General features: G+C 41.7%; 1 protein-coding gene across 6 annotated transcripts in view; it reads right to left on the bottom strand.

Annotated features, from left to right (window-relative positions):
• Window positions 1-4,013: 4,013 nt before the first annotated feature.
• Window positions 4,014-14,997, bottom strand: part of atrnl1a (attractin-like 1a) — a 106,315-nt gene continuing 95,331 nt past the window's right edge. For 5 of the 6 annotated variants that reach the window (XM_061790192.1, XM_061790193.1, XM_061790191.1 and 2 more), the window contains 2 exons: window positions 9,425-9,539; window positions 4,014-4,770 (listed from right to left, as the gene is read on the bottom strand). In XM_061790192.1, the coding sequence (XP_061646176.1) occupies window positions 4,646-4,770; window positions 9,425-9,539 (240 nt within the window). In that variant the 3' untranslated portion in view covers window positions 4,014-4,645. Of the gene's footprint in view, window positions 4,771-5,550; window positions 5,705-9,424; window positions 9,540-14,997 lie in introns of all 6 variants that reach the window. The other variant, XR_009790832.1, reaches the window with a different exon arrangement.

Raw genomic sequence — 14,997 nt, 5'->3', positions numbered from 1 at the left:
AGCATTGGCCAGCTAGCATGACACCAACAAACTCGATTTTACGTGTGACATACACTGTTAGCATTAGCCAGCTGGTTGTAAAGCGGTGATGACGAACGATGGTCGTCGTTAGCGTTTTGCTTATTAGCATCGCAAACATCGTCATCTTCTACGAGCCGCCCTCTCACCTGAGCTCGTTATCGGACGCTACTTGAGAGGGCGCTGTAATAAAGTCGTCATAAACACGACGAAGGCAAGGTGAGCGGGGGGTGTCCGGGGTTTCGCTAGGAGTCCCCACGAGCCAATTGGTGTCCAGGTGACGAATAGATGCTGAATACTAAAATGCGTCGTCGGAATACGACAGCGTTCCGGGATGCCTTCGGGAATAACCAACACCGCAATTTTACAGTCCGAAAAGAAATATACCAGCAATAAAGCCCCAAAAGCTCTTCTGTGATTCCACAAACAAACTTTTCAACGGCATCACGCCTTTGACGGTCCTCACACCAGCCTATAAACTCATTAAAAAAAAAATGTTTCAATCCGCAAATAATCTACACAGACACATCACACCAATGATTAAATGACATCAGCGGGAACAAGAAAAAAGGAGGGGGGGAGATATTTTTTTTTATCTTGAATAAATAGGATCTTTTTACACAAAAATACAGCTTCTTTCTAGAAAACTACAAAAAATACAGCATTTATTCTCCAATAGTTTTCTTCTTTCATTCAGTGAAATATGACTTTTTTGACCAAAAACATATATATTTTTTTCAAAATGTACAATTTTATTCTCTGAAAAATATTTTTTTCATGAAAACTTCCAATTTTTCTCTTGAGAAAACACGGCTCATTACTCAAAAGATGAGACTTGAGGAACAATATGATTGCTTTAAAGGAAAAAAAGAAAATCACCCCAAAATATTTTCTTAGGAAAATAATTTACTTTATTTCACCCCCTCAAAGTTTCATTGATTCTTTTTCTTAAAATTTCTTTTCACGAGTAATGCAACTTTTAAAAAAAATAAATAAATATGTTTGCTTTTATTCTTTCAATAGCACATTCAAAGAAAAATGTGACATTTTCCCGAAGGTTATAATTATTTTCTCTTAAGAAAATACACTTTTATTCATGAAAACATTGAAGAAATGCAGCCCATTTTTGGAAATACATTTCATCTTGAATAAACAAGATTTTTTTAAATAAAATAATACAACCTTTTTAAAGGGAACAAAATGTTGTTGTTTTTTTTTAGTGGCGCACGCTCTGTCTCTGGGTGCCGCGGGGTCTCGGGCGCGGTGGGAACGTCGGACTGAATTTCCGAACGTACCCCAAAGACTAGGCTGAAGCTAGGATTGGTCGGCGACTGCATGACGTCACGACGGGAAGCCGTTTTGGCCATAAAACAAACGGGAAAGAACTTTTGCCGTCTCTTTTCCATGGGCGTTACTCTGAACCAATTGGAGGAGCTGAACCTTCACCAACCTTATTGTTTGACTTTGTATTTTCGAATAAATTGCTCCACTTTTCATCCGGCCGAATCATTGAAGTTTTACCTCGACCAGAATAAAAGAAACGGGCAATGGAGGTTTGTACGGCCGGCAGGTTATACCTGCGTGGCTTTTCTCCGGGTACTCCGGTTTCCTCCCACATGCCAAAAACATGCGTGCTAGGTTCATTGACAACTCTAAATTGCCCGAAGGTGTGAATGTGAGAGCGAATGGTCGCTTGTTTGTATGTGCCCTGCGATTGGCTGGACCAGTTCAGGGTGTGCCCCGCCTCTCGCCCAGAGGTCGCTGGAATTGGCTCCAGCACACCCGCGACCCGCGTGAGGACAAGTGGAACTAAAGATGAATGGAATGAATAACTAAATTTTATCCACCCAAAAAATATCCATCCATCCATTTTCTGAGCCACTTCTCCTCACTAGGGTCGTGGGCGTGCTGGAGCCTATCCCAGCTGTCATCGGGCAGGAGGCGGGGTACACCCTGAACTGGTTGCCAGCCAATCGCAGGGCACATCCAAACAAACAACCATTCGCACTCACAGTCATGCCTACGGGCAATTTAGAGTCTCCAATTAATGCATGTTTTTGGGATGTGGGAGGAAACCGGAGTGCCCGGAGAAAACCCACGCAGGCACGGGGAGAACATGCAAACTCCACACAGGCGGAGACGGGGATTGAACCCCGCACCTCAGAACTGTGAGGCTGACGCTCTAACCAGTCGGCCACCGTGCCGCCCCCAAAAAATATATTTTAAAAAAATCGCAACTTTCTCTGGCACATTTTCCCCAAATCACCCAAAATCTACTTCTTAACATTACTGCCGTAAGATTTTGACTTTGTCTTGAAAAAAAATAATGACCAGTAAGATTAAGACCCCTTTGTCCAGATAAGATTTGATTTCCACAATATGATTCGAATATTCGTGGTAATACTCGTTTACGAATGGAGGCCTTCGTTTTGTCGACTTGGTAAGGACGTGTATGAGGTCACAGAAAGCGCTGCTGAACGTCTACACATCTTATCTTCCAACATCGCGTGGCTGGATGAAGGGAGGCGGGGCGCGTGGTGGTGGTGGGCTGCATTAAGGAGAGCTCCGGGGGGTGGGGGGGTGGGGGGTTGGCCTCGGTTGTTTTCTTGCTGACGTGTGAAGCCGCGTCGCTGCCAGCCGTCCACTTACAGCTAAAAACGCTCGTCTTTCATGTACACAAAAGCAGCACTTATCTCCCCACTAATGGCCGCCGGCCGCCTTTTAAAACATCTTGAAACAGAAAAGTCAGATCAACTTTGTCAGCCTTTTTTTTTCTTCTATAAAATCGACCTCCATCAACCAGCAGGCCCAACGTTTGACTTACTCTTCAAGTTCCTCCACAGGAGCCATCACCTTCTATTCAACATTGACAATGTTTGTATTTTTTCCAAGAACTTCTTTTCATCCAAATCAAATCATAACGCTGCTAAATTGGCATGTCACATACAAGGTTTTTTTGTTTTGTTTTTTGTTACTGTACAATAATATTGATGAAATAATTTAACATCACCAGCATCCTGAGATGACTTTTTATTTATTGAAAAAAGTACAACTGTCTTCTCGTACGATTAAAACTGTTTTCTTTTGGATAGAAAATTTGAATCTTGAAAAATTTGACTTTATTCTCGGAAGATTACAATTTTCTAATTTTAATAATTTAATAATTTCTTAATAATTTTGGAAATAAAACATCAATCTTGACAACTTTGAATTTATTCTCATCTTTTGTTGTAAAGTGTTTTTTTTTTTCTTGAAAAAAAGATATATATTAAGATATATTAGGCGGCACGGTGAACGACCGGTTAGCACGTCTGCCTCACAGTTGTGAGGACCGGGGTTCAATCCCCGGCGCCGCCTGTGTGGAGTTTGCATGTTCTCCCCGTGCCTGCGTGGGTTTTCTCCGGGCACTCCGCTTTCCTCCTCTGATTTATTTGAGAGACAAATTATTCAATTTATCTTCCCTCAGATTTTGAATTATTATTCTGAGGGGAAAAAATGCCATGTTATGAGAACAAAATGATCATTTAAAAAAAGAAATCCCCAAAAATATTTTATCCTCATAAGATTATGATTTTGGGGAGCACATTTCAAAACTTATTTTCAATATTTAAAAAAAAAAACCGTCATTTTAAATAAAAAGTTGCAATGTTACGATAATAGTCATTTTTTTCCAGAAAAAAAAAACAGAATCTTCGCTAAAATAAAATGGTGGACTTTTGGTAGAAAAACATTTGATTTCAAACCATTTTTCATTATATATAATGATAATCACCAACATCTTGGGATAAGTTGTTTTTTTTGTCCATCGACTATACAACTTTATTCTTGTATGATTGTCGTACTTAAAAAAAAAACAAAAAAACAAAACATTTTCCTCCCAAAAAACAAATGCGACTATCTTGAAAGAACATTTCAAGTCATTTCTTTTTTGCTGCAAAATCAAAACATTTTGGTGTGCTAAAAATCAAGCTTGCAACTGCTAGTGAGACGAGTGATTCAGTAGCAAAGTTCTTTTTATTGTCAATACCCTGCTTGGCTGCCTTTCTTAATAAGAAAATTAATACATTAAAATAATGCTAATAATACAGACGAAACATATTCAACATTAAAATAACAAAAGTCAAAGGACAACAGGACAGAAACAACGTAAATTAGACATGTACTGTGGGGGAAAAAATTAGGAGGGTGATTTTTAGTCTTCTGTCTGTCATAAAAAAAACATGTTTTAATAATATTTGTCAAAGTTGCATAATTAACGTGAAGTTTCTCTACAAATTCCATCAGTAGCAGTAGCTTGAACGCTTCTCTTAGAAGCTCCTCCTGTAGTGTCAAGTTCACCAACGAGTCCAAGACGATTTATTAATGAGACACTGACGACATGCTGAATAGCTGTTGGGAAAAGTGAAAAAAACCAAACAAACAAACGAGATGTTCCAGCTTCCAGAGGAGACATCAGGATTTACTGGGTCAGATTCTTCATCTGAGCTTCATGTCCAAGTGGGAAGCTTTGAACAACTTCCTCATTGAACTCAGTTTCCACCACGGATGAAAAATATCCGTATTTCCATTCCGTAATTGTTCCACCGGTGGAGATCACTCGAGGTCCCAGCGTGGTGTACCGCAGGGTTCAAACACAAGTCCCCTGGTGCTGCACAGCGTGTTTGCGTTGCTTGAGGCCCGGGCCTCGCTCTCGGATGTCCGTCGCTCGCTGCTGCGACGAGGCGTCCACCAGGGCGCTGGCGATGGCCACGCCTGACGGAAGGTAGTTGAAAAAGATCATCGGAATGGTCCTTTGTGTTACGAAATGCACCCACAACAGCAAATAAGCTCAAATGACTTCAGCGTGTTTTTTTTAGTTTTACAAGTCAAACAGGAAGTGATAGATAAAGTCAGAAAAGAATACAAACAGGGAGTTACGCAGAAAGGCAACATCAAAAACAAACTGACAGTCCTGTAAAGAAACGAAGTCAGAGGAAGAAAATCAGGAAGTCACTAACACAGAAACAGGAAGTTACATAGGAAGTCAAACAGGAAGTTGAACAGAAAGACAAATATGAACTCACATCGGAAGTCACACTGAAATTTAAACAGCAAGTTACATAGGAATATACACAGAAAGTCCTAGAAGAAGACAAACAGGAAGTCAAACAGGAATTAATGTAGAAAGTCGAACAGGAAGTCAGAGGAAGAAAGTCCAGAGGTCGCTAATGTCAAGAACCAGGAAGTCACATAGTCTAACAGGAAGTCACATCGGAAGCGACATACAACATCGAACAGGAAGTAAGAGACAAGTCACAAAAAGTCACAGGAGAAGTAGGAAGTCCCAAAGGAATAAAAACAGCCACCAACGTCCCAGAGGACCAAACAGGAAGTGACATAGGAAGAAACATTAGTGTGAAAGACGGCCTCCATCAAAAAAACGCCCTCCATTCAAAGCACTAATAACGTTTGACATTTGATATTGATTGTCTGAGTTTGTCATTTCAAACCCTTTAAATGTATCTATAATATACTATTTACATCAAATTGTACCTTTTTGGTTCCATCTTAGTGTCTTTTGACCAATCCGGAATACACGCAACCTACTTCTGCATTCGGCAAAACGGGTCGAAGCACTTGATCCCGGTTCGGTTCGGGGGATTGGTGATGGGGATCGGGACAGAGCACCCGTCCAAACTTGAAACGGCTGCAATGTCACCACAGAGCCAACAAAGATGACAATATTCCATGTTTACATATATTATTTATATTATCGTATTATTTGTATGAACAAATGATATGAAATGTATTTAACTTTTGTCCAAAGACGCTAGCCATACACAAAACTAAATTTGAGCAAGTTTGGGTTCAAACCGTCACGTCATCAAATCGTAGTCACGCTCGTTAGCGTAGCATAGCTCACACAGGACGTCACGTGACGTTCCGCGTATAGTGGATTACTTTTAATAACAACATTAATATTCCACGTGTGACAAAGCCTCTTTTTTCACATCAGTTAGCAAATTAAATTGCTCAAAAGTCATCAAAAGAGCACGCGGGCCAGCAAGCTTTGTTGGGATTGTTTTGGCAGCTGACTTGCGTGACATTAACCTAATTTAAAATATTATTTCACCTAAATTAAACTAAAACTGCCTTCCACCATCTGAAGAACATATCCAGAGCTTGCATGTGTCAAGCAGACCAGGAGAAGTTCATCCATGCTTTTATCTCAAGTAGACTTGACTATTGTAATGGTCTTCTGACTGCACTCCCTAAAAAGAGCATTAAAACAGCTGCAGCTCATTCCGAATGCTGCAGCTCGAGTTCTGACCAGAACAAAGAGGTCAGAGCATATGACTCCAATTCCAAAGTCTTTACACTGGCTTCCAGTCAGCTTGAGAATAGATTTTAAAGTTCTGCTACTGGTCTATAAATCACTAAACGGTTTGGGTCCTGAACACATGAATGGAATGCTAATGGAATATAAAGCCAGTAGGGCTTTGAGATGGACAGACCCGGGTCAAATAGCGGAGCGCAGAGTCCAACGCAAACACGGTGAAGCAGCATTTGGCGATTATGCTGCACACAAATGGAAGACGTTGTTGCCCCAAGTGTGCATGTTTTGAAGTCCAGGTTAAAAAAGTTTTGTTTTCTCATGCTTTTTAGAGCATTTCCACTTTTATTTCTTGCACTGTACGCTGTTTTGATCGTATTTGTATTTTATTTGTTTTTCCTCTTTGTTTTAAATGTTTATCAGCTGTTTTTTTGCTTTGTTTTTCAATGATTTGAATCATGTAAAGCACTTTGTGTTACCTTGTGTATGAAATGCGCCGGATAAATAAATGTGCTTTACTTTGCTTTCCTTAATCATCAAAGCAGGTGGCACAACGATGTCGTTAGCCACGTTGGTGAACATCGTCACGGAAACGCGGGACAAAAGCATCTGTGATGGGAGGAGACTTTTCCTGTCCTATTTCATAACAATTTCATAACAAAACTTTTGCCTTTTGTTTGTTTTTTGTGAGGAGCTATCTGTGGTAAAGTAAAAGTAATAATTGTTTAATTGTTTTTATATTTTAAATTTGAATCCATCCATCCATTTTCTGTCCGGCGGGTCGCGGCGTGCTGGAGCCTATCCCAGCTATCTTCGGGCGAGAGGCGGGTTACACCCTCAACTGGTCGCCAGTTTTTCAAAAATTATTTAGCATATTATTTGGTGGAATTTAAAATGTTCTTTTCAGTTGAATTATTCATTTTAATTATTGATTCCATGTTTGCTTTTTAATTGAATGTTATTATAATCACGTGAAATTGTATTTCTTAATTGAATGTTGCTGTAGTTAAGGCAATAGTTTTTTTAAACTGAATTTTAGTTTGATTTTTTAAATAATTTTATTAGATTTGTTATTCAGTCTTGTATTGTGAACTTAAAAGAAATGCATTTATTTATAATTCAAACATTTTCATTGAATGTGATTGATTTCATTTTTGATTTAGTTGAATTAGAATTATTAATTTCATTTGATTGATTTCATTATTGATTACATTGTAGTGTTTTCATGTAATATGCAATTTGTGCAATTATGTCATGTTTTTTGAATTACATTTTGAGTTCCTTATTTCAAAAATAAACTCAGAATTTAGAATTTGAAATGTATGTATTTATTGATTCAGTTTCCCCCCGCCCCCATGTTTTAACTTTAAAATGCCTCTTTATTTTGAAATGGTTATTTTTGCTTTGGTCTGGGTGGTTTAGTGGGAAAACCTGGAGGGATGCGACTCAAAGGAGGCCGCCGCGCAAACAAAAAGCAGCTAAAAGTGGAACGTCCTCATGGAGTATTCCTCTTGAAGCTTCTCCCAGCGAGGCCGGCCGGCGGTAGACGAGGCTGGCGCAGGGCCGACATCAATGGAGGACGGCGGCCTGACCCTCCTCTGAGAGTCTCCCTGGGGGAGGCAAGGGGGGGGGGGGGGGGGGACGCGGGTGGGCGCCTCCTCTTTTATCTCCACTTTCACGCTCCCTGGTGGTTTTACACTTTTTTTTTTTTAAACTAAAGCCAGGAGACGCTTCGCCGTAACGGGGAAGTTCATGAACGGCTATCGAATTTTAATTAGAAGTGGGATGTGACTAACCCTTACCATAACAACAGCTACCAACCCTGACTCTACCCTTAACCCCAAATCCAACCCTCAACAACGACGAAAGACGCGAAAGCTGCAGGCGAGAAGACAAAATTGAGACTGAACACAAAAGATTTGTGCCGAGTGAGCAAAAAGCTTTGAGGGTCCAGTTGGGAAGATCTCGTGAGGTGTTTCGGGGCTATCGAGTGTCACATGATCTCACGGCGTCAGGAGAGTCGACGGCATCGATCCAGATTGGGAGGTCTGCTCGCGATTGATACGTCTGCCCAATTTCGTGCTGCTTAATGGACTTTGTGAACCAGGTCTGTGAGACACTTCCCCTCTCGCGCGTCATCAGCAAATTAGTTTCGGGTTAAACTCACTGCACTATTCACAATATTATATTTCCTCATTTTTCAGAAAGTTCAAGAGCTCCAATTTTGCTGTCTGTTGTAAATGTTGGCAAATGTTGTAAATGGAGCAGGAAGTAAACCGGGAACTATTTGGCGAGATCGGAAGTACGTAAGAAGGCCAATAAACTGACTTTTGTTTGCTGATCTTTAGTTTTAAGTTCAAGAACTGAATTACTACAATTGTGTCTTTATTGAAAAGGACCATGGAAGTGACCAAATTGTCACTAAAAGGCCACTTTGAACCAAAATGGCAGACTTCCTGTATCTTGTTGACCCCTTTTATGGTCACTTATCAAACTTTGGTATCATGCTCCGCCCGCTCACAACAACAGAAACTCCTATTATTCGCAAAGTAGTGCCGTCCGTCTGTTTAGTATACGTGCTTAAAATTTAGAAGCAATCAGAAATAAATCTTTTGGAAAGACACCCGACAATTACTGAAATGAGCTGAAACTGGCCGCTTTGAACCAAAATGGCAGATTTCCCGGGTCTTTTCAGGCATGGCTTTTTGAGACTTTTTGGAGTCTCCTCATGACAAATGGGCCAACCAAATTTCATGTTGCCGAACAAATTTGGCTCCAGGGGTTGACTTAAATTTTTTTTTAAAAAGTTTTATTGCCAGTCATCAAACTTTGCTGCCATGCTTCACCCACACACAATCACGAAAACTAAAACTCTTCACAAGTTCGATTCCTTCATCTGTCTGGTGTAGTTGCCTCAAATTTGGCAGCAACCAGGACGATACTTATTTGGTTTTTGAAGCACCCCCGGAAACAACCCAAATGATCCCAAGGGCGTGGCTTCTTGAAACCTTTTTGTGCTCAGGAGCTAGCAGATCTCTGCTTATTTCAAAGAAAAAAAAAATAAAAATGAAACTTAAAAGTTGACGCGTGTACCAGATTGTCCTGGCGGCGGCGTTCCACACGACATTCTGGGTAAAAACATCAGCACGGTGAGAACGGCGGCTCCGCTCCCCCAACACGGCTCCGTGGCGATGGCCTTCGGCGCCGCCTGCAAATGCACACATACGCACGCATGAACATTAAGTACACGCAAAATCAAATCTTTACGGGCACCGGCGAGACGAGATGGTGGGCATCGCGTTACGACATCCGACGCTACGGATGATGTTTCCGCGCTATCGATCGCGTTCAACCTTTATGCTCAGCTACGCCACAAAGGTCGCACGCCAAGACCTGACAATTAACCGTGCCGACACACACACAAATCCTACACATGGTGGGTGGAAAGAAGAACAACCCTAAAATGGCTGCTGCTTGAAACCAAAATGGCAGACTTTCTGTGTCTTTTCAAGCGTGACTTCTTGAGAATTTTTTGTGGGTCTCCTCACGATACACGTCTACTAAGGGCGTAAGGGTTCGTTTTAGATTCGATTCATATCACGATTTATGGTTGCCGATTCGATTCAAGGACGACATTGGTTCATTAAGATCCGATCGGAAATGATCCAGTGGCTGGAAATCGATTCAGTAACTTTTGAGTCAAAAATTCATCCAGTGTGAATGTGAAATAAAAACCTGCCTAGTGGACAGCGCAGGGGACATTTCTTCTGAGACTCTCATTGTTGTCGGCGGAAAAACTAATTATGGCCATTAAAGATGAAACTTTTCCTTTAATGTGCCTTATTGTGTACTGTATGTGTTTTCGAATGGACTATGAGTCTTCTGAATAAAGGTTGATTAATTGTATTGTTTTGTCATAAAACAAAGGGGGAGCGGTGGGTCAATTGTATAAATGGATACATCGATATATTGATGAATGAATCGTCACGCCACTCACGTTTACCAATTGTCATGTTGTCAAGTCAAAGCCAGTTAGACATGGCGAGGGAATCTCACTGCCACTGCAAATGGCCACTTTAAACCAAAATGTTGCTGGTTTTGTGGGTGTCGCCACGACAGACATGCCTATCAATTGTCATGTTGCCATGTCAAATTGAATTTGAACACCCCCAACGCTATGATAGAAACATTGCAGCAAGATATTTCAGCTGTTTGCCAATTTAAGGGTAAAATCGTGGATGTTATTTTAGCGGGTCAGGTTGCGGTACGAATGGCCCTAATGTCCGCTTTGCGCGCCGGATGCGGTTTTGGTGCCGGGTCTGCAAAAAGAGTTGTGCGCAGGGGTTCGTCAAGGTCTTGTTCAAGTCTTAGGAAACAGTACAAGACGTGAAGATCTTTCATAATGTCAAAAGCAGACGTGACTTGCGGTTGGAAATGAGAATCGAAACGTCTTTCCGCCGTTTCCTGAACTTTGGATGAACGTCGTCCTCGGCGACCGGCGTTACCTTAACGCACGAAAAACATCCCATAATGTCAAAAAGGTCTGTTAAGGGGGCGGCCTGCTCCCCGGAGGGTTTTGCGGCGACATTGACACATTCGTTCGTCGACGCTCGAGTTGCGCAGGCAGCGCGGTGGGCGGGTGGTCGGCAGTCGAAGTTCAAACAATACAATCGTGCTTGTGTGAAACCTCTTACCCAGGCTCCAAACCCTACCCACGGCTTGAAAGCAGAAGGCGAAAACCTAGCCTTTGTTTGAAAACTCTTAACCCTGGCTTGGAATCTTACCATTAGTTTGAAATCTTCATTTGAAACCCTAACGATCATTTTAAATCCTAAGCCTTGTTTAAAAGACAATTTGAAGTCCTGACTGTCGTTTGACACCTGCAACCTGCCTTGAAAGCCTAATTTGAAACTGAAACCCTTGTTTAAAGACCTTGTTTTAACCCTTCTTCAAAACTTGAACACCGTGATTTAAACCCCAAACTCTTATGTAAAAACAATTTGAAACATTAACTCTTGTTTAAAACCCTAATTTAGGCTTGAAGCCTTAATTTAACATCCTAACCCCTGCCTGCAACACTGACTTGAAACCCGAAGTCTTGTTTAATTAAAACCATAACCGGAAGCACTAACCTTTGTTTGAAATACTAATTTAGGCTTAATACCATAATTTCAAACCCAAACTCCAGGTTCTAACCCTAAACCCAAAACCTTACCCTAATCTGAAACCCTAACAACTGTTTAAAACCCTAACTCCTGTTTGAAATCCTAAACGAGGTTTGACTCTATAACTTGAAACCATACCCTTTGATTGAAACCATAACACAGGCTTGAAAAGCCTGTAGCCCAGAGAAGAAACTTGAAACCCTAATTTGTAACCCAAATTCAGCCACGAGACCCTCATTGAAAACCCAAATTCAGCCATGAGACCTTCATTGAAAACCCAAATTCAGCCTTGAGACCCTCATTGAAAACCCAAATTCAGCCATGAGACCCTCATTGAAAACCCAAATTCAGCCTTGAGACCCTCATTGAAAACCCAAATTCAGCCTTGAGACCTTCATTGAAAACCCAAATTCAGCCACGAGACCTTCATTAAAAACCCAAATTCAGCCATGAGACCCTCATTGAAAACCTAAATTCAGCCTTGAGACCTTCATTGAAAACCCAAATTCAGCCTTGAGACCCTCATTGAAAACCCAAATTCAGCCTTGAGACCTTCATTTAAAACCCAAATTCAGCCACGAGACCCTCATTGAAAACCCAAATTCAGCCATGAGACCTTCATTGAAAACCCAAATTCAGCCTTGAGACCCTCATTGAAAACCCAAATTCAGCCATGAGACCCTCATTGAAAACCCAAATTCAGCCTTGAGACCCTCATTGAAAACCTAAATTCAGCCTTGAGACCCTCATTGAAAACCTAAATTCAGCCTTGAGACCTTCATTGAAAACCCAAATTCAGCCACGAGACCTTCATTAAAAACCCAAATTCAGCCATGAGACCCTCATTGAAAACCTAAATTCAGCCTTGAGACCTTCATTGAAAACCCAAATTCAGCCTTGAGACCCTCATTGAAAACCCAAATTCAGCCTTGAGACCTTCATTTAAAACCCAAATTCAGCCACGAGACCCTCATTGAAAACCCAAATTCAGCCTTGAGACCTTCATTTAAAACCCAAATTCAGCCATGAGACCTTCATTGAAAACCCAAATTCAGCCTTGAGACCCTCATTGAAAACCCAAATTCAGCCATGAGACCCTCATTGAAAACCCAAATTCAGCCTTGAGACCCTCATTGAAAACCTAAATTCAGCCTTGAGACCCTCATTGAAAACCTAAATTCAGCCTTGAGACCTTCATTGAAAACCCAAATTCAGCCACGAGACCTTCATTAAAAACCCAAATTCAGCCATGAGACCCTCCTCTGAAACAGTAACCCTGCATTGCAACCCGAATTTGAGGCGTTGAAGCTCTTGTCGGTCAGAACGACTCATCCCCCGCTTCCACTTTTGATCGAGATTGAAGCAGACCTTCCCCAAAACCTCCCGAGTTCCGAGAACACGGTCGTGTCGATAACGAGCACCCCCCCCCCCCGCCCGGCCCGTCGCCCGACCCCGCTTCCCCCGCAACCCATCGGGGCGTCCATCCGTGTCGGCCCCCGCCGTGCGCAAAGTGCTCGTGTCCAATCTTCTCAACGTCCTAAAAAATGGGACGGCTCTATGGAGCTCCTCCCTGGGGAGTCGCGTGCGCGTGTGTGTGTGTGTGTGTGTGTGTGTGTCTCAAAGAAAAGGAGTGAAAATGTGGAGTTAGAGCGTGAAGATTCATCTTGTAGCCTGAGGATGTCGACGTGAGGGAAGGGTGGTGGGGGGCGCGGGGGTTGTTTTTTTTTCCTGGGGGGGGATGTCCACATCGTTTGAGGTAGTTTTTTTTTTCCTGAGGGCAACAAGAAGAATAATAAATAAAAAAAATCCCTTCAAGGCTCAGACGGCGTTCGGGTGCAAAGTGGCAGCTTTATCCCTGCAATCGAGGAGATGCTGCGGCAGATCAACAACAAATACACACCTTCGCATTCTTCAGTTCAACGGTGGCGCAGCAAGGAAATCACAAGTCCCTAGGTAACAATTACATAAATACATACATAATAAACACATAACGAGGAGAAAATTGCAAGTGAACAACAACAACAACAACAACAAACTAATTACTAATGACTAGTAAACAACTACATGTCAAATCAACAATGTCAACAGAAAATGGCAAAAAGAAAGTCACGGACAAGCGAATAACAATAAGTGACTAATAAGTACATAGAATAATACAAAATGAACGAATCAAGTAAAAAGTCAAGAAGTCATAATTACAAGTAAATAATGGATATAAAAAAGTGAATAACAAATAAGCAAGTAAATAAAAATAAACACATAATAGATAAAAAAAAAACACACGTGAATAAGTTCATAAAAAAGCAACAACAATAATAGTAATAAAATAATAAAAACAACAAAATAAATGTAATAAAGTAATATATATATATATATATATATATAAATGTTTTCATGCCACTTGATAAATGACGCGGAGCTAATTAGCTCCTCGTGGTCTAATTCCTCGACTGATTCATCCTACGACATCACCGTCATCACCGTTGTCTTCTCCTCGTCACAGGTGGTAGACAGCAGGTCAAACCGCACACCTGCGTAGGAAAATGTCCACTCGAGTGGTCTGCAAGTGGAGGACGACAGCGAGGTCTTCTCTCCTCTTGTCGCTCTCGCCGCAAATTAAGCGCGTCCCCCCCGACGCCTCGTCAACTTGTCTTCGTCATTATTTTCTATCGCTTTCACATCGCCACCATTTTTTCCCCTTTAACCGTTCTTAGCATTGGAGAGATGAATGCGCTTACCCGCTCAAATAAACACGCAAACACACAAACATCACGCGCACACAAGGCCGTCATGGCGACGGCTGGCGAAAATGCAATTTTTCCTGCCGCGGGTGTGATATCGATGGATGAGGAGGATTATTATCGACCCGCTCGCGAACACCAAGAAAAGGTGAACAAAATCGTCTCATGAGCACAAAAGATCTCAGCCGACCCTCCGCAGAACAACAACGCACACACTGCAACACACGATATCGACGCGCACACAACTCCAACTACGTGCGCTCCGTGTACTTCACGTACTTCGCACTATATCGTCGAAACACTCTCATTGTATCTGTAGCTGTATATCTAAGAAGAAGACTACATATGAACTTTGCTCCTCAATCTCAGAATGTCACTGGTGTGCTTAAACAAACATGGACTGCCGGTTCAGCCGGCTGTGTTCGCTCATCTTTCTATCAGAAAACATCATTTATTACAAAATGTGCAAAATTGTTAGGCGAGGGCCACGAGCGCAGCTGACCGCCGAACCAGAGACAAGCACTTGTCGTTTCTCCTTGTTTTATCGTCAGGTGTCGTCATCTCTTTGTTCGTGTTATTCTTTTTTTTTTCTCTCTCCGCATTTGCCCCCCACGTTAAATCCTTCACCGGCCGGTGGCATTTCAAATCAATAAATCCATCGAATAATTTGCTTCATAAATAAAAGACAATAGGAAGATTATTCTTGAAATGAGCGACACGGACGTAGTTTTTGTTCTCTTTTATCGGACAAACGAGTGGA

The sequence above is a fragment of the Phyllopteryx taeniolatus genome, chromosome 11 (genome assembly GCF_024500385.1).
Source record: "Phyllopteryx taeniolatus isolate TA_2022b chromosome 11, UOR_Ptae_1.2, whole genome shotgun sequence".
In the NCBI taxonomy this organism is placed as follows: Eukaryota; Metazoa; Chordata; class Actinopteri; order Syngnathiformes; family Syngnathidae; genus Phyllopteryx; species Phyllopteryx taeniolatus.
Note: the sequence above shows the minus strand (reverse complement) of the source record. Positions and strands in the feature narration are given on the sequence as shown.